The 18,942-nt window shown below is 45.8% G+C and overlaps 1 protein-coding gene across 2 annotated transcripts in view; it reads left to right on the top strand.

Annotated features, from left to right (window-relative positions):
- The window catches only part of CARMIL1 (capping protein regulator and myosin 1 linker 1), a 318,527-nt gene that overhangs the window by 196,846 nt on the left and 102,739 nt on the right, over window positions 1-18,942 (top strand). For both annotated transcript variants that reach the window (XM_062185167.1, XM_062185173.1), the window contains exons 13-17: window positions 3,122-3,225; window positions 5,833-5,910; window positions 6,045-6,121; window positions 9,924-10,028; window positions 13,378-13,447. In XM_062185167.1, coding sequence (XP_062041151.1) covers window positions 3,122-3,225; window positions 5,833-5,910; window positions 6,045-6,121; window positions 9,924-10,028; window positions 13,378-13,447 — 434 coding nt within the window. The remainder of the gene's footprint in view (window positions 1-3,121; window positions 3,226-5,832; window positions 5,911-6,044; window positions 6,122-9,923; window positions 10,029-13,377; window positions 13,448-18,942) is intronic.

Here is an 18,942-nt window from a genome sequence, read left to right as displayed (position 1 = left end):
TCTGAGGTGCCCCAGGGCCACCTCTCACTGAGGTCTTGCCCCTCCTGATGTGGGAGGAATGGGGAGGCTCCCTCAGCATCCATCCCATAGTGCAGCCCCATATTTCCTGAAGGCTCCCCCATCTGTCTCTGCAGTGAGGTGTGTGCACACTCACTGCTACTGCTTTGTAACAGATGACATGCAGAGTCCGAGGTTGGCCTTCCCGAGACCAATCATTTCCCAAAGGCTCATACAAAGGATCTCAGTGGTTTTCAAAACAGCTCCATTGTTTTCAGCTTCTGTTGATTTGATTAGCATTTATATTTTAGTTCTTGAAAATATTTCTATCCATAGCTTTGTAATTTAAGACAGAGAAAAAAAAGTCTCCCCACGACATCCGCACTGCCTCCGAATGCCCTTTCTCTGCCTCCGACGTTCGCTAACTGATGGTTTTCTGGGTCTCCAACGAACGTCCTGCTGGTTGGCAGATGATGTCAAGGCAGGACCATCTGGTGCCACCTTGCTGCAGCTGCAAACGCTTCAGCAATCAGTGTGAAGTGTGGCCACAACCTCAGGACAGCCAGAAGTGAGAGTGGCATGAGATCTGGGCTCTGAGAGTCTTATTTAGCAAATAGATCTTAGGAAAAATATGAATAGGCATAGGAGAGGGAGGAGGAAGAAGGGTGGGAGTGTGGTGTGGGTACAGTGGGAAGAATCACTGTGTTCCTAAAGTTGTATTTATGAAATGCATGAAGTTTGTGTACCTTAAACAAAAAGATTCTGGGAACAACAAAAAACGTCTCTCTCTGTCTCTCTTTCTGTAACTCTTTCAAAATAAATAAATCAATCTTTTTTTCTTTAGAGTCTTATTTTCTCCTAGTGCTATATGACTGTAAGTTCCTGTATTTGTGGGCTGGTTCACACAGGCCTCATGAGGACAAGGGCTGAGGCCGTGGGGAAGAGAACCGTCATTTTGCGTCATGAGCGTGCAGCTGGACTGATAATGGGATCCTCTCTAGAATTTATTCAGATGGCTGGCCCGTTGCCCAGTGCCCACACTTGTCCAGGGATGTTTTGCTGGCAGGATAATTTGGCCTCCTAATTTTGGAATTTATTTATGAAGTTTTGTTATTCCTTGCTAAGGATGGGGTTTTGTAAATAATTTTCTTGATGAGAGCCTCGTATTCTCTCTGTGCTTTGGACTTGCTTATCCCATTATAAAAAGATTACTCCTGATAATAGGACAAACTAAAGGCAGCTGGTTACTTACACAGTCCCAGGGGATAACCTCACCTTTTCTAAAGGTCGTTGCAGGTTCCTCTTGTCCAGAGCGAGGCATCACGTCTCCTCGTCTTCCTCACCTTCCTCACCTCATTAATGGCAGTTGCCTCCCTGGATAAGGTTATAGTTGTCCCCCAGTGTCAGTGGGAGAATGGTGACAGGCCACTCCCCCGTGGACACCAAACTCTGCAGGTGGTCAAGTCCCTTTTGTGAAATGGTGTAGTCTTTGCATATACAAAACCTCTGTATACTTTAAAAACTTTAAAAATGTATTTATTTGAGATAGAACAGAGAGATAAACAGAAAGAGCTCCCAACCACTGGTTTACTCCCCAGATATCTGCAAAAGGCCAGAAGCGAGAAGCTGGGAACTCAGTCCAGGTCTCTCTTGTGGCGAGCAAGAACCCAACCACTTGACTCATCCCTGCTGCCTCCCCATGTTAGTGGGAGCTACATGCCCATCCCATTCTGTATATGTTAAATACTGTTTAGGATACCTGTTACAGTGCAAATGCTATGTCAACAGTTGTTATGTGTGTTGTTTAGGAAAGAGTGACAAGAAATAAAGTCTGTACGTGTTTAGTAGAGGTGGAGTTTTTCGGGGGTATTTTTGATTGTGGTTGGCTGAATCTACAGATGTGGACTCCACATCTGTATTCACCTGCCTGTGTCTGCCGCTGGACTGGCCGTAGCAGGGGAAAGGTGGAATCTGTGGTCTCAGAACTCCTGCCCAGGACACGGTAGGCTTTCAACAAAGTGTTTTAGAAATGAAAATATATTTCTTGTGTAAATTGACTTCTCTTCCTTAAGTCTAATTGATTTTTTTTTCTGATGGTTTTTGTACTTTTTGAGGGCAAATGATAAGATTCTTATAGTTCTTCCAAACTCTAGCGTTTCATAAGCTCTTAGTAAATGTTGAGTTGACATCCAAGAAGTTCTTCCTTGTACACAACTAAACTGTTCTGCATTCAAAGCTGCTGTCTGCTCTCTCTCCATAGCCACATGTGCTGTCCTCACCAGTGTGGCTGGGAGTATATCGGGCCGTGGTGAGAGAGAGGGTTTTTCCAGCCCCTTTTGGTCATGACAGCTCAGAGACCTGGAGTCTCTGTGAAGACAGGTGGCCAGGTACAAATCCTCCCTCTGCAAGGCCTGTGTCAATCACCATGACCCACCTATAGTCAAACCTAGCTCTCCCCACCCCCAGCCATCTTGCACTTAGTTTTCTGCGGCACTACTTGTCGGTGGCAGGGGCCCAAATGCTCGTGCCGTCTTCCTCTGCTTTCCCAGAGTGCTGCATTTTCCTGGGGAACAGGATTTTTCCAGGGAGCTGGGTTGGAAGTGGAGCAGCGGGGACTTGAACTGGTGCCCCTATGGGATGCTGGTGTCGCCTGCTCCACTGTTTTTCTTTCTTACCTTGTGTATACATCATCTTATTTGCAAAAATCCATTTCAGTCCACCCTTTGCGTGGAGGGTGATACATGTCAGTAGAGCCCTCTATTCTTCCGTTAGCTTCTCAGGGTGTGAAATAGCATGTTAGCAGAGAACATTCACATAGTGTGTGCTAAGGCATCACTGGGCCGGATTAAGAGGACAGAGATTGCTAATGAGAGTCTTGGTGTCACTCTGAGAGTTAAGAGCAAAGCCCTTGCTGTCCCAGCATCCATCAGAGGTGTGGAGCAAAGTGGTGTGGACTCCATTGCTCTGTGAGATGCATTGTGTCTGGGACCGACGCTGAAGCAGACCGTGCCTGGGCTTAACGTCAGCCTTGGGATTTGCTGGGGCAGCTGGGCCGTGCACGGAAAGTCCAACGTTGTTTGGTGTCCTGGTGTGCGAACTGAGCGGGGTCTCCTTGCTGTTGCAGGGGTGAACAGCCTCTGCCAGTCACTCAGTGCCAACCCCTCGACGGCCTCCAGCCTCAGCCACCTCGACCTCTCAGGGAATGTCCTGCGCGGAGACGACCTCTCGGTACGTTTTCCTGCCCTCATTTTCAGTCCTCCCCGAAGCTTCTGGCATCAACCTGGAATAGTTGCTAACCCAGCTTTCTAGTTTATGTCCCTGCCTTCAGCTCTCTTTATAATGACACCTTAAATCATGTCAGTATAAGCTTATGATGCATTTTAGTGGAAACTTTTAGAGGTTTGTTGTTGTTGTTGTTGTTTTAAGATTTATTTATTTGAAGGAGTTACAGAGAGAGAGAGAAATCTTCCATTCGCTGGTTTATTCACAAACGGCCAGAGCTGCGCCGATCTGAAGCCAAGAGCCAGGAGCATCTTCTAGGTCTCACACATGGGTGTAGGGGCCCAAGCACCTGGACCATCTTCTGCTGCTTTCCCAGGTGCATTAGCAGGAAGCTGGATCGGAAGTGGAGCAGCTGGGACTTGAACCGGTGCCCATATGGGATGCTGGTGGTGCGGACCAGGGATTTAACCCACTGCGCCTCAGCATCCCCTCCAGAGTTTTGTTTTGTTTTTTTTTTTTTTTTTTTCCCCTCATTGAATCAGGCTGAAGTTCAAATCTTTTTGGAAACACTTTTTTTTTGTGCAGAAACTTTTTTCTTCATATTGAAACATTACCTCATTACAGTTGCCTGGTAAGAAAGGCTGGTAACATAAGTCAAACTACTTTAGCATTAAATAATATTGTGGGGAACTCTAGTAGCTTTTCATAGTTTGCAATTTAAAGGGGATATTGGAATAAGCCCCATTTGTGGTCTAGCCTGCGGGGGTGGGGGTGGGGAATAGGATTAACCTGGGATAACTCAGCACAGTTTGACTGTGAAGGCAAAATGTTCCTGCTCAGTTCTAAGAAGGTTTCCCAAATGTAGCTGAATCTGTCATCGCCATGTTTGGCAGACCTTATTGTCAGGGTGAGTAGGTGTGGCTGCATTGCTATGTGTAGAGAAAGGTCCCCTCCACTCACCCTGGTGGAGTTTAGAAGAAATCCTACCTAACTGACACAGCCACAACCACCAGGATTCATTTGCATTCCACACTGTACAGGAATGACAAACGCTGTGGAAGTTTGTCTCATGCCCCCTGTTTTTCTTCACTGGGAAGGCCGGGAATACAAATTCAGGCCTTTTGTAGTGTTTTATTGTTCCCTCCTTCACTGTTGAAATCATTTAGGTGATCCTTGTTTCCCGCTGCATCATTGACTTTTTCTGATGCATTTTCCAATTTCAGTTGTCAGCTTTATCCATCTGCCCCCTCCGTGATGCAGCAAGGCGTTCAGTGTGAAACCAGCAGCGCCATACAGTGGCCCGGGAGAGGCATAGAGGGGAAGATGGAAAGAAATAAGGCTTCAGTGAGGCTCGCCTGCCAGAGGAGCTTTAACAGTCCCCTAGGACCATAGAATAGCTCTAGACTTCTTTGCCTGGCCAGGATTGTCTTGTACCAGCTCCGCCGGGGAGAGGACAGGAGCGTGACAAGAGCTGGGTGCAAGGGGCTTCTTTCTGGCCCTGGGCGGGCTGACGCTTATAGCTCTTGCACAGGTGCAGGGGCTGTGGTCACCACTGTGGGTGATCAGAGCTCCCCCAGCTGGAAGCTGAGAGCAACACTGGGCCCAAGGAGTGCCAGGCAGAGGGAGAGGCGAGGAGCCTCATGTCCGTGAGAGCAGTGATTTTCTGAATCAGAAGGTTTTTTTTTTTTTGGATAATACAATACATCCTGTGTATCTGGTTGTAGGTTATTTTTTTTTTTTCTCTTGTGAATTCCATGATAGGTGGGTTTTTTTTTGGAAGTATCATGCAGCCAAAATCGTATACTCACTGCTGGCCCAGGATGGACACACTGCCAGCATGCACTTGTTTGTGTTTGCTGTGTCTGGTGACATCTGGTGAGGTAGAGGAGCAGGTGCTTGGACTGTCATTGGTGGGCTCTGACACTTGCTTCTCCCCCAGGGCAATCAGAGAACAGGAGGGAGCTGTTGATTGTCCATGTACGTGGAGAGGGGTGTGGGAAAGTTTAGGCGTTGTGGACTCTGAAACCTGAAGTGCTTTGGCCACGTGTGAGGTTTATTTTAATTTTTTTCCTTTAAGCAGTAGTAATTGTGCTGTCTGACCATTTCTTGTTAGATTTTTAGAAGTAAACTAAGGATAGAGAAACCATTTTGTTGGACAAAGATGAGGGTATAAGCCTGAGACCATCCTATGGTTCAAATTCAAATTAGTGGTTTCTTGAGCATTTTTGAAAGTGATTAGCATTTGGATAGAGTGACTTCGATTCAGGTGGTATTTCAATCTCAGGAGTCAAAATTAATTAGCACTCTTCAAAAGTTGTTTAATGAAAATTGAGCTGATCAGGAAAACGAAGTCAAGTGTGACAGAAAAGGAGTTTGGTCCTCAAGATTCCATTTGTCTTTTTTTTTAAACACAGACATAATTTTGTTTTAAAATCCTTAGGAGCTTTGCTCACAGGGGAGGTGATGGGATGACAGAAAACTATGAATTCTCTGGGGAGGAGCAAAGACTGATCCTGGGGAATTTGGGCAACTTCCTTTACAAACATGAACTTGCCTTGTGTGTGTGTGTGTTTTTCCAGAGTTTAATATTTATTTTTTGTCTTTTACTTCAAGCACATGTATAATTTTTTGGCTCAGCCAAATGCCATCACTCATCTGGACTTATCCAATACGGAATGTTCTCTGGACATGGTAAATCATCCCCCCCCCCCCCCAACCCCAGGGACCTGAGAGAAGTGTGTGGGGTACAGAGCCTTTCTCGCTAATAGAATAGCCTCCTGGATTTACAAGTGTTTGAAAATAAGAGTGCCTTATTTCTTCTTCAGGTCTGTGGAGCTCTTCTCCGTGGATGCCTTCAATATTTAGCTGTCCTCAATCTCTCCAGAGCCGTCTTCTCTCACCGGTATGGACGTATTTCTACTGGCTGTGTCGTGTGGGAGTGTCCGAGAGAAAGCTGTAGTGATGGTGAAAACAGAGAGGAAAAGGGTGAAAATTGTACATGCAAGAAGATGGCCTTAAACCTTTATCTATCACTGTTAGGCCTTGAAAGTCCAAGTGTTTATTATTTATTTCTTTTTTAAAGATTGACTTATTCATTTGAAAGAGTTACAGAGAGAGACACAGAGACATCTTCCATCCACTGGTTCACTCTCCTAAGTGGTTGCACTGACTGGGACTGGACCATGTTGAAGCCAGGAGCTTCATCCGGGTCTCCCACATGGGTGGCAGGGGCTCATGCACTTGGGCCATCTTCTGCTCCTTTCCCAGGCACATTAACAGGAAGCTGGATCAGAAGTGGAGCAGCTGAGACTTGAACTGGTGCCCATATAGGATGCCGGTGTCGCAGGTGGCTACTTAACACACTGTGCCACAACTCTGGCCCCATCTGTTTATTTTAGCCACAGCTTAATGTGCTTACCAATACCTCCAAGCCACCTATGAGGACTATATGATGATGATACAATATTTCTCATGTGTGGATGGGCCCCTTTCTCTTAATAAAGTAAAACCGTTTTAAAACTTCTGTAGGTATTTCTTAATGATGCACTTGGAAGTAAATATGAATTACTTCTGGGAGCAAGGAGAAGAGTTAACCCAAAGCTCATGTGTTTTAATTATTAGAGAAAACTGAGGGCCAATGTTTCCACCTGCTGACATAACTGTTTACAAAGCAAGGCAGTAGATTAGACACAGCAAGGATTTATGAAGAGTGGCAACTTAAAATAGAAAAAAAATAACAGGAGAATTTTGAAAAGTGCGTGAGTTACGTAGCCTTCTCATATAATATGACCATTCAACACTTAGCATTCATTCTTCTGACCACAAGTTGTATACGATATTTTAGACATTATGTTCCCAATAACAACATGGACTATTGCCCAGTATTAGAAATATCACCATTTTTAGTAGGTAACTTTTTAAAAGCTTTATATATTCAAGAAAATAACCCTCACTTATTCATAAGATTCAGTTTTGTAGCATGCTTTGTTTCAGAATCGTGCCTGACAGATGAATTAACATATTTTAAAGTACTCCTGATCAATTACCTTAAGGATGCAAATCTTCACAATAGCAGAAATATGCCGCCAACACCCTGATAGTATGGGGTTGAGGCGTGTAAGGTCTAGGTGGTACGATGGTGGGAGCAGGGTTTTCCAAGACGCTGTGTTTTGAGGGCTATTCCAGGGTGTGGATGGAATCCATCCGCTCTGCTCCTGTGAAGGCACTCATGAAGCCAGGCTGTGGCGCAGCTGTAACTGACGGACACCGAGTCCCCGGCTGACAGCGCGGGCCGGGAAGAGTTTTGTGTGATCGGCTCTCTGAGTTCACGGGACTGTGGATGCTGTGACGATTGATCTGCAGGGGAGCTGTTAAGCTTGCAGGGCAGAATCCTGCTAACAAAGTGTCTTGTCTTCCAGATGAAAGGCTGTGATTAAACTCTTTACCACCAAGTCCCTTCCTAGATACAGTCCTAGAAAGCCTTTAGGAATTATGTGGAAATGACTAATTGACACCGAGGTGTGCATTGTTAGCCAAGCTGTTCATACTTTTGTTCACCGATAATCTCTTCACTGTGTCAGCATAGGTGAGGTTGTTACCCGGTCCCCTCCACTCCCACCCACGCACTTGGCTTTCCATAGCTGGTTTTGTGCCACGTCTCTAGCGGGCTGGCTGCATCGCCTCCACTCTGGGAAGGAGCAGAAGAGGAAGAGATGGCGGCTTTGCATGCCACCCAAGTCACTGCACTGAGACACTGAGACTGTCATGGCCAAGCTGGCCATGCGCCAGGTGACAGAGCTTCATCCTCCCTTGGAAAGGGGCAGTGGATGCTGGGAAACATTGCAACTGTCAACCTCAAGACAAAACAGCAGGAGGAGAAGGAAATTCAAAGAATAATTCGGCAGCATTTGCTCATCAAAAAAGGACTAGGAGTATACATGTTTATATCGTTACAGGGTCTGGAGCCAGAGTTGTTTGAAATATTTCATATAAGATTCCACCAGGATTCTCTTTCCTCTCCTGTTTTTTTGTTTGTTTGTTTGTTTGTTTGTTTTTTTGTTTTTTTGTCTTTTTAGCTAGACATTCTGGTTGCTTAGAATGTTCTTTCCAAATAGCCTGCAAATATCTTGTTTTAAAACTTCATTTAAAAAAAAGCTGTCACCTATGAGCAAGTTGTCCCACACTTCTGTCCATGAATATTGTGTCGCTGAGTGGACTCTAAGGATGCTCCTAGGAGGCTGTGACTCCCCACAGAGCGTGAGTCACCGCACAAACAAGGCTGAGCGCTGTGTGCGGGGCGACTGGGTGCAGCCGTCCACCAGCTGGCTGAGAGAGAGAGGGCAGCGAAGTGTCAGGTTCCCAGGTGGACTCTTGAGTCTTGTTTTACTTAAATCCCTGCAGTGTGGTGTTGACTGCACTTTATTATTGAGCTGTCTGGTCCGCTTCCTCCTGAGTGTAATAACAAGTGATGCCTTTGGAGGTTGTGGCTAGTTCATTTGTCGTGCTACCTCTCCTAATATTTGGCCTGCCATGACCAGTTTCGCAGTTATGGATGTAAAAACCGAATGGGCTGTTTGTCACGTGGCTTTCATGCCACTCAGCAGAAATGATGCTGCAAACACCTCGAAGAGTAAGGTTGGGGAGGATGAGGTCGGGAGGTCTAATGGTGGGAGCAGTAAGAGTGTGCAGCTGCTGCATCTGAACCTTCACGTTGGCTGCCACCCCAGGCCAGAGCTCTTTAAGGTGCTGGAAAATGGACATCGTCAGTGACCTACGTTTTTGAGGTCCAAACATGGAATTTCCTAAAGATTGAGGGGCTAAGTGTAATGAGTTTGTTAAAGAATGAGAATACGTTGTGGACTCATAGCATGTCTTAACTTACCTTTTTTTTTTTTTTGACAGGCACAGTTAGACAGTGAGAGAGAGAGACAGAGAGAAAGGTCTTCCTTCCGTTGCTTCACCCCCCAAATGGCTGCTACGGCCGGCGCGCCGTGCCAATACAACACCAGGAGCCAGGTGCTTCCTCCTGGTCTCCCATGCGGGTGCAGGGCCTAAGCATTCCCTGGCCACAGCAGAGAACTGGACTGGAAGAGGAGCAACCGGGACAGAATCCGGCGCCCCAACCGGGACTAGAACCCGAGGTGCCGGCGCCACAGGCGGAGGATTAGCTTAGTGAGCCACGGCGCCGGCCCCCCTTTTTTTTTTTTTTTTTTTAAGATTTACTTATTCACTTGAGAGGCAGAATTATAGACAGGGAGAGACAGAGAGAAAGGTCTTCCATTCGCTAGTTCACTCCCCAAATGGTTGCAACGGCTGGAGTTGAATTGATCTGAAGCCATGAACCAGGAACTTCTTCTAGGTCTCCCATGTTGGGTGCAGGGGCCCAAGCACTTGGGCCATCTTCCACTGATTTCCCAGACACATTAGCAGGGAGCTGGATTGGAAGGAGAGCAGCCAGGACATGAATCGGCACCATACGGGATGCTGGCATCGCAGGCGGAGGCTTAACCTATTACACCACAGCTCCGACCCCCTGTCGTAACCTATCTTACCTCATCCCTCTACCTGTACTGGATCTCGTTTGAGACATTTCTGTCTCTCTTTCCCCTTTAACTTACGTTGGAAATACGGCTGATTTGTGGATTACTGAACAGCATCTGAAGAACCAGTAAGTTTGACGCACCTGTGGCCCTTGTCTTTTTCAGGAAAGGAAAAGAAGTGCCCCCCTCATTCAAGCAGTTTTTCAGCAGCTCTCTGGCTTTGGTTCAGATCAACCTTTCTGGCACCAAATTGTCTCCTGAGCCCTTAAAGTGAGTGATGAATTTATTTTCTCCAGAGCTTTGAAAGTTTAATGTGTTATTACGGATGCGCTTGAGGGGAGGGGAAAGACGGATGATCGAGGCCACAGAGGCCAAGGAGCATTCTCTTCCCCTCTGCGGCACGGTTTTTAAAAGGATATTGTCTGCTGTTATTGCATCTGCTGTGGGAAGAGTTCCCCTTGGCTTGTGACCTTGGCAGCAGCCACTTAGCTGCCGAAGTTGTGATTCAGGTACTATTGCCTTTATGTTAACCTCTGTGCAGTCCATTGTAGGCATGTGTGTGTGTGTGGATGTTCAATCTAAGGATTTTTACTAACAGTCATAGTGGAGCTATGGTGTATGTGCTGCAGAATCAGTCTCTAGATGCTGTGGTTTCTGAATTACCCAATCAGGACAGGGTATCTGTCTGACTTTTATTTGGCAGGCAACTTTTTTTTTTTTAGGATTTATTTGTTTATATGAAAGACTGAGTTACAGAGAGAGGTAGAGACAGAGAGAGAGGTCTTCTGTCTGCTGGTTCACTGTCCAGATGGCTGCAACAACTGGAGCTGAGCTGATCTGAAGCCAGGGGCCAGGAGCTTTTCCTGGGTCTCCCACGTGGGTGCAGGAGCCCAAGCACTTGGGGCATCTTCCAGTGCTTTCCCAGGCCATAGCAGAGTGCTGGATTGGAAGTGAAGCAGCTAGGACTTGAACTGGCACCTATATGAGATGCCAACACTGCAGGTGGTGACTTTAGCCTGCTACGCCACAGTGCTGGCCCAGATAACAGCCAACTTATGTGATGGGGTACTATCCCTAGCTTAGGTGGAGTGATGAAGTTAAAGTGTTTAGTTAAGTTGAGGTTTGATAATAATCACTGTTAAATAAACACTGTTGCCAGAAAGAAGCAAAAGTTGTTTTCAAGTTGTTATGGTTCTGATCATTGACAGATAACGTGCTCCGATGTATACACAAATTTCTCCTTTCTTCAGTTAATGTGTACATCAGCATTTTTTCCCCTGGTAATTCATGTGAAATGCCAATCAACATCTGTTATAATTTTTACCAGAAAATTAATCTTCATATAATTTATATAATTTATAAATTGCCTTATTTCTCTTTTTTTCCTTTTTTTTTTTTTTTTGAGAAGTGTGAGGTTCTTATAGAACTGCACAGTTAAAACAATGGATGCCTTTAGGAAAAGTAGATCCAGATAAATAAAGTCTAAAGTCTGATGCTACAGTGGGTTTTTTTTTTTAAATGTTGAATTGGGGTTTCCTTTATAATGTAATCACAAATTATAATTTATAATTTAATATCTGTCACTGGATATTCAATAAACATTTTTACAGTGTTTGAGATACTTTGAGAGAGTGAAACCACCTTGTCCTTACAGTGTATGGGCCTAGTTTTGGTGGTAGCTTTACTAATAGTCCATAGTATTATAATCTTTTAATGTATTGAGCCCCGTGTAACACAGCGGAACTCTGCATTGGTTAACAGAACTGCTAATATTCACTAGTGCTCACCATAGCAACACTGGGTCTTTATTATACATACAAACTTGTCAACATTGTGCTTTAAATATACTTCATAATTTTTTCAAAAAAGATTTATTTTACTTATTTGAAAAACAGATTTACAGAGAGAGGGAGAGACAGAGAGAGAGGTCTTCCATCTGTTGGTTCACTCCCCAGATGGCCGCAATGGCCGGAACTGAGCCAATCTGAAGCCAGGAGCCAGGAGCTTCTTCTGGGTCTCCGATGCAGGTGCAGGGGCCCAAGGACCTGGGCCATCTTCTACTGCTTTCCCAGGCCTTAGCAGAGAGCCGGATCGGAAGTGGAGCAGCTGGGAGCAGAACCGGCGCCCATAGGAGATGCCGGCGCTTCAGGCCAGGGCTTTAACCCACTACACCACAGCGCCAGCCCCTTTGTAATAGTTAACTCTTGTGACCTGTTGATATTTATGTGACTCTTCAGTGATACCAAACCTGTGGTCCCCTCAGCCCTGTTTTATTCAGTAACGATTTTAATGTGAGGAAGAAGGCTTCGTGGCTGACGAGTCTGGAAACAAAGTTCCATAGCTGCATTTAATGTGATGTGACGGTTGAACGGATGCCCCAGAACAGAGGTGCTCTGGTTTACCTGAGACGGTGGGCCTCGAAGGGACTTTGTTAATGAGGACCCTGAGCTACACGTTGTGCAGGGTGCTTTCACGTTGCTAGCAGATGGAATCTTCATCCCCATTTTATGGGTGAGGAAGTTGAGGCCCAGAGGAGCTCAGTGACTTGCCCCCCATCACTGGTGCAGGTTGACTTTGGTGAGGATGGGGGAACAGGCTTTGAGATGGAGATTGGCTTGTAGAATGCTGTTAGGATGTGCTCTTGGGATACCACCTGTGGTGGGGGGAGACTGAATGAGGAGAGCTTTCCAGTGAAGGGGAGTGACAGCCAACCGGACCCCAGCAAGTGTGCAGCAGGTGCACGGCTGCCAGTGGCAGTTGTGGGTGCCCCAACCCCTCCCACCTTCCATTGCACCAAGTGGAGCACAGGGGATCCTGGTGCTTGGAGGGTTTCCAGTTTACCTGTGAGAGTGTCCATTCAGGGTAATTTAATGGATGATGTGCATATATGAGTCTTTTGTTTGAATCCTACTTGGTGGTGTTGGACTCTATAGAATTGATTTGTAAAAATAGAGTTTTCCTTAGATTTGATGTCTAGGTGATGAGTCCGGTCTCTTTAATGTAGCTGTGGAGCTGGACAGCAGGATTCTGCACTCTTATTCAAGACCTGTGTCTTCTCATGTCCAGTACTGGGTCCCCTTGTCCCATTTCCCTAGGTCCTTCAATAAACCCTTGAGTAAACCCATCTTGGTAAAATTGAGATACTGACAGGCCGTGCAGCCTGATGTCCCCACCACCATATTCCTTAGGGAAAACCAGCTTCCCTTTGCTACTGTAATAACAATTGCTAATAATATTCTAAACATTAGCAAAGCTCTTCTGATGCAGACACGGGTGGGAGTTTATCTGGGATGAACAGTTTAATTTCAGTACACAGTTAGGTGTGCCATCGGTTTCTTTGCACAGGAGCAGGGATCCTGCCAGGTTTTGTATTTATGATGGACTTGCTGCCTGTCCGATGCGAGAATACCATAAACGCCATTTTGCCTGTACTGTTAGTGGGTGGCAGAAGCCCAGTTGGCATTTTAAAGAGTGAGAGACTGCTTGGTGCTTGACCTGTCATTCAGAAAAGTGGTCCTCTTTTTCAGGGCTCTCTTCGGTGTGTTTGCACTTTTTTTTTTTTTTTTTTTTGGTGCACCATGCAAAATCTGTCTCTAACGTGTGCATTTCTTCCCCTCAGAGCTCTGTTGTTGGGCCTGGCTTGTAATCACAGCCTGAAGGGGGTTTCTCTTGATCTCAGCAATTGTGAGGTAAGAATCCCTTTATGCTCGGGAATAGATAATAGCCTCCAAATTGCTTTGCCTTTCTCTTGGGGAAAAAAAAATGTGATACTGTTAATCCACAGTGTAGAAATGAAGCAGAAAAACATCCATTATGCAAGTTTCAGATGTTCTGTATTTCGTGTTTTATCTGCAGACAGCCTGAGAACACCATTCAGGAAGCATTCAAGTGTGTTTTTAATGAATTCCGGCCCCCGCCCTTAGTGTATGTTGCCCAAGTGTCTTACGATGAAGCCTTGAGATAGCAACCTGTAAAGTGGTTTTATCATCGTGAAAGTGAACTTACAGCTTTCGCTGCTGGGGACAGATGTGTATCTCCTAACTTGGCTTTGTAGAGTGCAAAAGAGAATGACTGTGTTGTTGTTAATTTTACTTTTTAATATCTTGATTTAAAACAAGCTACCTCTTAAAATTTCAGCAATTCTAAACACCCCTATCTATCAAGGAGCCCATAGACAAGTATTGAGACTAAAACCATCTACCTTTTAGCAGGTACCCACATCTTCACTGCCTTGAAACTTTTAGATTTTATGGAAATTAGTAAGAAAACACCGAGGTGCAGAGCACTGAGTTGTCTTCAGAATCCAGCTGGGCCCACAGTGTCAAGCCCATCTCTGGGCAGGAGTGGTAGTAGAAGTGGGTGTCTCCTCCTTCTCGCTCTGGGCTCGCATGCCCCCTCTTCTCGCCTCCAGGAACTCTCCTACTGAATCCTTCCTCCCCAGGGCCTCCTCTCCTTGAGGACACGGTTAAGCCCAGTCTCTTGTGTAATTGTACGTGCATCGGATGCAGGCTGTGCAATCCTGGAAGAATTAATTGAATATCAGAATCCCAATGTCTGCACTTGCAAAATGGAGATCGCATTAGCACCTCCCCCCGGGGAGTTGTCATGGGGCTTGAAGGAGCTCTTGTTCGAACAGTGCTCCTTGGCGTAGCCGGGGCACATGAGTGAAGGTGTGTGCTTTTGTTGATCTCTGGCCTGCCCGCTGACTTTCTGCTCCACCTTTATGCTCCTGTCCTTTGCTGATTGTCCAGCACTAAGTGACAGTGACAAGTGTCAGCATGTGTCTCATGTGGTGATTACACTGGCTGCTGTGTGCTCTCCCAGCCAGACTACAGTTTTCTGGAGGCAGGATTTGTATCGTACTTTGTGTTTGTTTCCCTTACCTCCCAACAGAATAGTGGCACTAGCCAACGTTAAACATTGAAGAAGATTGACACCCTCTCGAGTTCTAGAAACTGACACTGTAGTTCATGAGTCATTAGAGTTCTTCATTAGGTCTGAGCTGGAATAAGCACCAGTTTTGTGCTTTCCTAGTCTTGTCTTGAGAAAAGCAAAGCCAAACCTTGAGAAACACTGTAAAGTAGAAGCCCAATCTAGTAATTCAAATTAATTATTCATTTACCAGCACTTTCTAAAGGACACATGCCATTACATTTTATTTTAATTGGAAGAAGCCTTAGATAAAGGGGATGGGAAGGTTATTTTATCAAAGAAAGCAAGTTGATATAAACTGGTCTGCTGTGTCAGATCGAACCACTGGATGAGAAATGAAACCCTATGTGGCTTCACTGTCCTGGTTAAATGTCTTTACTGCTGCTGGTCTAACACGGTTCATTTAATTCTCTTCTAAACCTGGAATGGGCATAAGTGGTCATCTGGTTTCCATACCTGTGGATGAACAAACCGAGGTGCAGAGAACCTGAAATAATCCACCTGTGGCACAGCCATGATGAAAATGCACTGACCTTGATTCTCTGTTGTTTGTAATAATCTGGGCAGCAGTCATTATTAGGATGTTAAGGATGTTTAGACATTTTCTTCTCAAATAAGTTGATAGGGGCCCTGTGCCCTGAGAACGCTGCCTCATGTTGCATAGCTCGTTTGTGATCTACTGGAGATAACTTTCAAAGGCAGTTTAATAGGTGCACCCTATAAAAATAGCCTTTGTGTGTGTGTGTGTGTGTGTGTGAGAAGATGGCAACTCTGGCAATTTCATAAGATTCAACCTGCTTGCCAGTAGACCTTTCGTTAGGGATTTTTTTTTTTACTAAGGAAGGAATCTCTGATGGGAGCATTGGCCATTATAATGAAGATAATTCCAACTGTACGATTTATTGATTATATGATATATTGATTCTGCAGAGATAGGGAAGCCTTCAGATTACCTCAGTGCCATCGTCTCCCAGAGTTTTATAGCTTCAATCACAGTTCTGGGGACCACATCTGCTTTAATTTTTTTTTAAGATTATTTATTTGAAAGAGTTAGAGACCGAGACAGAGATTTTCCATCTGCTGGCTCACTCCCCAGAAGGATACAATGGCCAGGGCTGGGCCAGGCCAAAACAAGGAGCCAGATGCTTCATCTGGGTCTCCCACGTGGGCAGCAGGGCCCTGGGCACTTGGGTTGTCCTCTGCTGTTTTCCCTAGACCATTAGCAGAGAGCTGGATCGGAAGTGGAGCAGCCAGGACACGAACTGGCTCCCATATGGGCTACAGGTGTCGTAGGCAGTGGCTTTACCCGCTACACCACAATGCTGACCCCAACAGCATTCACAAAGTCACACATTATAATGGTGCTCTTGAAAATTGGCGAAGCGCAAAATTATTTCTCTAAACTACGTTGTAGTGCTTTGGCACATTTTGTTCTAGGGCTCGATGTCCGAGTTTAGCTAGGTTTCAAGCTGCTGCTCTTTGTGCTGTAGTAAACCTCTCCTGAAATGTGCTGGGATTAGGATAGCACCCTTGCTGGAGCGCTATCCCCCTGAGTATTCATGCTTAGTCCTCCATCACCTCTGTGCAGTGCCGCACAGTTCATGCCGCCCACTGCCAGAGAGGCTTCTGATAACCTGGAAGTTTCCAGTCTCGCCTCTGTGGGTTTCCTTTCTGCCCATTCTCTAATTGGTCACATTGTCAGCATTTACCCATCAAAATCGTGACCCACCTAGCGCTTCACTGTCCCCGGAGACCGGGTAAATAGAATCTTGAAATTCCCAGAGTGACGGGGAATGGAAGTTCTCCCTGACACCGTGATCATCTGGGGAGGAAGCGGGCTGATGGGTCTGTGAACTGCGTAGTGTCCCAGTGTGGGAACGTGGGGCTGGAGGCTCTGCAGCACCCTAGCAAGGGACATTTCAGGATGTGTCAAACCATGGTCCAAGTTTCGTGTTCTTTTTTCTTTTTTTTTTTTTCAATTTATTTGACAGGTGGAGTTATAGACAGAGAGAGAGAGAGAGAGAGACAGACAGACAGACAGACAAAGGTCTTCCTTCTGTTGGTTCACTCCCCAAAGGGCCGCCACGGCCGGCACTGCACTGATCTGAAGCCAGGAGCCAGGTGCTTCCTCTTGGTCTCCCGTGCAGGGGCCCAATCACCTGGGCCATCCTCCACTGCCTTCCCTGGCCACAGCAGAGAGCTGGACTAGAAGAGGAGCAGCCGGGACTGACTAGAACTGGCGCCCATATGGGATGCTGGTGCCGCAGGCGGAGGATTAACCAAGTGAGCCACAGCGCCGGCCCCCAGAAGTGTGTTTTCTTCATATTTGCTTTATTTATCTGAAAGTCAGAGGTGCAAAGAAAAGAAGAGCTAGAGGAAGAGACCTTCCGTGTTCTGGTTCACTCTCCAGATGGCTGCAGTGGCTGCAGTGGCCGGGGCGGGCAGACCTGGACGCTGACAGGCTCGGCCTCCTCTGGGAGCTTTCTGTGCAGTAGTCTGTCCATGCTACTGGGTGTCTTTTTATGTTTATAAGTGGGAAACTTACTTTGATATGAAATTCCTCCCATGCAGAATTTTTGATTCAGATTTGCTTTTTCTTTTGGAATGGAAAAATCTAGCGATTGATTTTAAATCCGGTTTGTTACGAGGATCATCAAAGGAAAATGTCTTCTAGATGGTGGCTGAGTTTTTTGGGAGGGGAGAGGAGAGGAATGTTAGAGTGGTAATTAAAGGGTCTGGATAGGAAGTGTGGAATGACTGTCTGGAAGCAGATTGCTGTCACCTTGGGCTGGGTCTTTTACTGTTCATTGCTGTCTCTCCTGGCTAGTCTGTTCTTGGGTATTTGCATATTCTCCTGGAGAGGAACGAGAGAGGAGAGTTCTCCTCGCTATTTTTAAAAAGCACCATGTGGTTATTTATGAAGTAGGGAGTGCTGATCTACATTATAGATATCATCACTGTTTGGAGAATTAAAATTTTGTTCGATTTGCTTCCGGATCTGGGAGGCTAAGGCAATACATACAGAAATTAACCTCACATGTGTAGCACCTTCTCTGTTTACAGGACCAAAAAACAATCGAATGTTTCTTAAAGTATTTCACATTAATTCGGTTATCACCTCCCTTGATTTTTCCAGTCCCCAAAAGCAATAACTATTTTGCATAAGAAAGTGACTGAAACTGGCTGTGGGAGACTGGAGAGTGCCTTGGCCAAGGGCAGGCACCTGGGAATCCAGGCCCTGTCCGTTGCTGTCAACTGATGGGCCTGCTTTCGGCCTCTGTGTGTCTCGTGTTGAGTGGGCACACCGACAGTTTCTAGAAATAACACTGATGCAGCACCACAGTGCTGCCCCGACATGTGGGAGCCGATGTCTGGGCAGGAAGAGAATTCGTACGGGAAATCCTTATTTTGCATGTCAGCATTTATAGCTTAGCTCAGTACTGCCTCTCTGCAACTTTTTATTTAGAAGCTTTACAAATACTTTGTGTTTAACAAGACGTTTTTTAGAATTGCCTGTAGAGCTGCTTTGTGTCTCTCCAGAACAGTCTAGTTAACTTCCAGTCACCCCTTTCTTGGACACAAAACAGTCTGACCCTTCGGGACCAGATTTGTCTCTGAGTGGCCTGTGGCTGATCCTGATTCACACACAAAGGCTAAAGACAGCGTCAGTGCACATATTCAATAAAATGTGTGTGCTGTGACTTCGAGGTTCGTTCCAAAGTAAGAGTTTGAAAACTATTTGAGGTGGTGCTAGTGACGTTGGTGTTGGTTTGCATTCTTCTCACATACCTCTCTGCTGAAGGGGGCAGAGGATGTAGGATTCTGGTTGTTTGAAAAAGTTGTGTTACTTCATAGCCACATCTCAAAGAGTGGATAAATGCTGTAACTGAATTCTCCAGGCTCAGTCTGCTTTCCAGGGAGAGAAAAGCATCTGATACATCAGAGAAAAAGCAAAGCCTAATTATAGCTGAGGATTAGTTGCAAGTGTGGGTGGGGGAGTTAGTTCTTTTAAGGAGAAGTTGTTGTATGGTTCATTCCATAATTCATTGACATGGACGATGAGTAGAATGAAGAATGCTAGAGATTGACATTGTAATGAGTAGGACATTGTAGCAGGTGGATAGGAACCGTCCAGGCAGTTCCGTTCAGGGGCCTTGAAGTGAGCACCCTGTAACTCTTACCTGTGACTTTCCCATCAGGCCGGGCACGGCATGCAGAACTGCAAGTGTTTTACATATAGGATGCATATGAT

This window comes from Lepus europaeus, chromosome 3, assembly GCF_033115175.1.
Source record: "Lepus europaeus isolate LE1 chromosome 3, mLepTim1.pri, whole genome shotgun sequence".
Taxonomy (NCBI): domain Eukaryota; kingdom Metazoa; phylum Chordata; class Mammalia; order Lagomorpha; family Leporidae; genus Lepus; species Lepus europaeus.
Note: the sequence above shows the minus strand (reverse complement) of the source record. Positions and strands in the feature narration are given on the sequence as shown.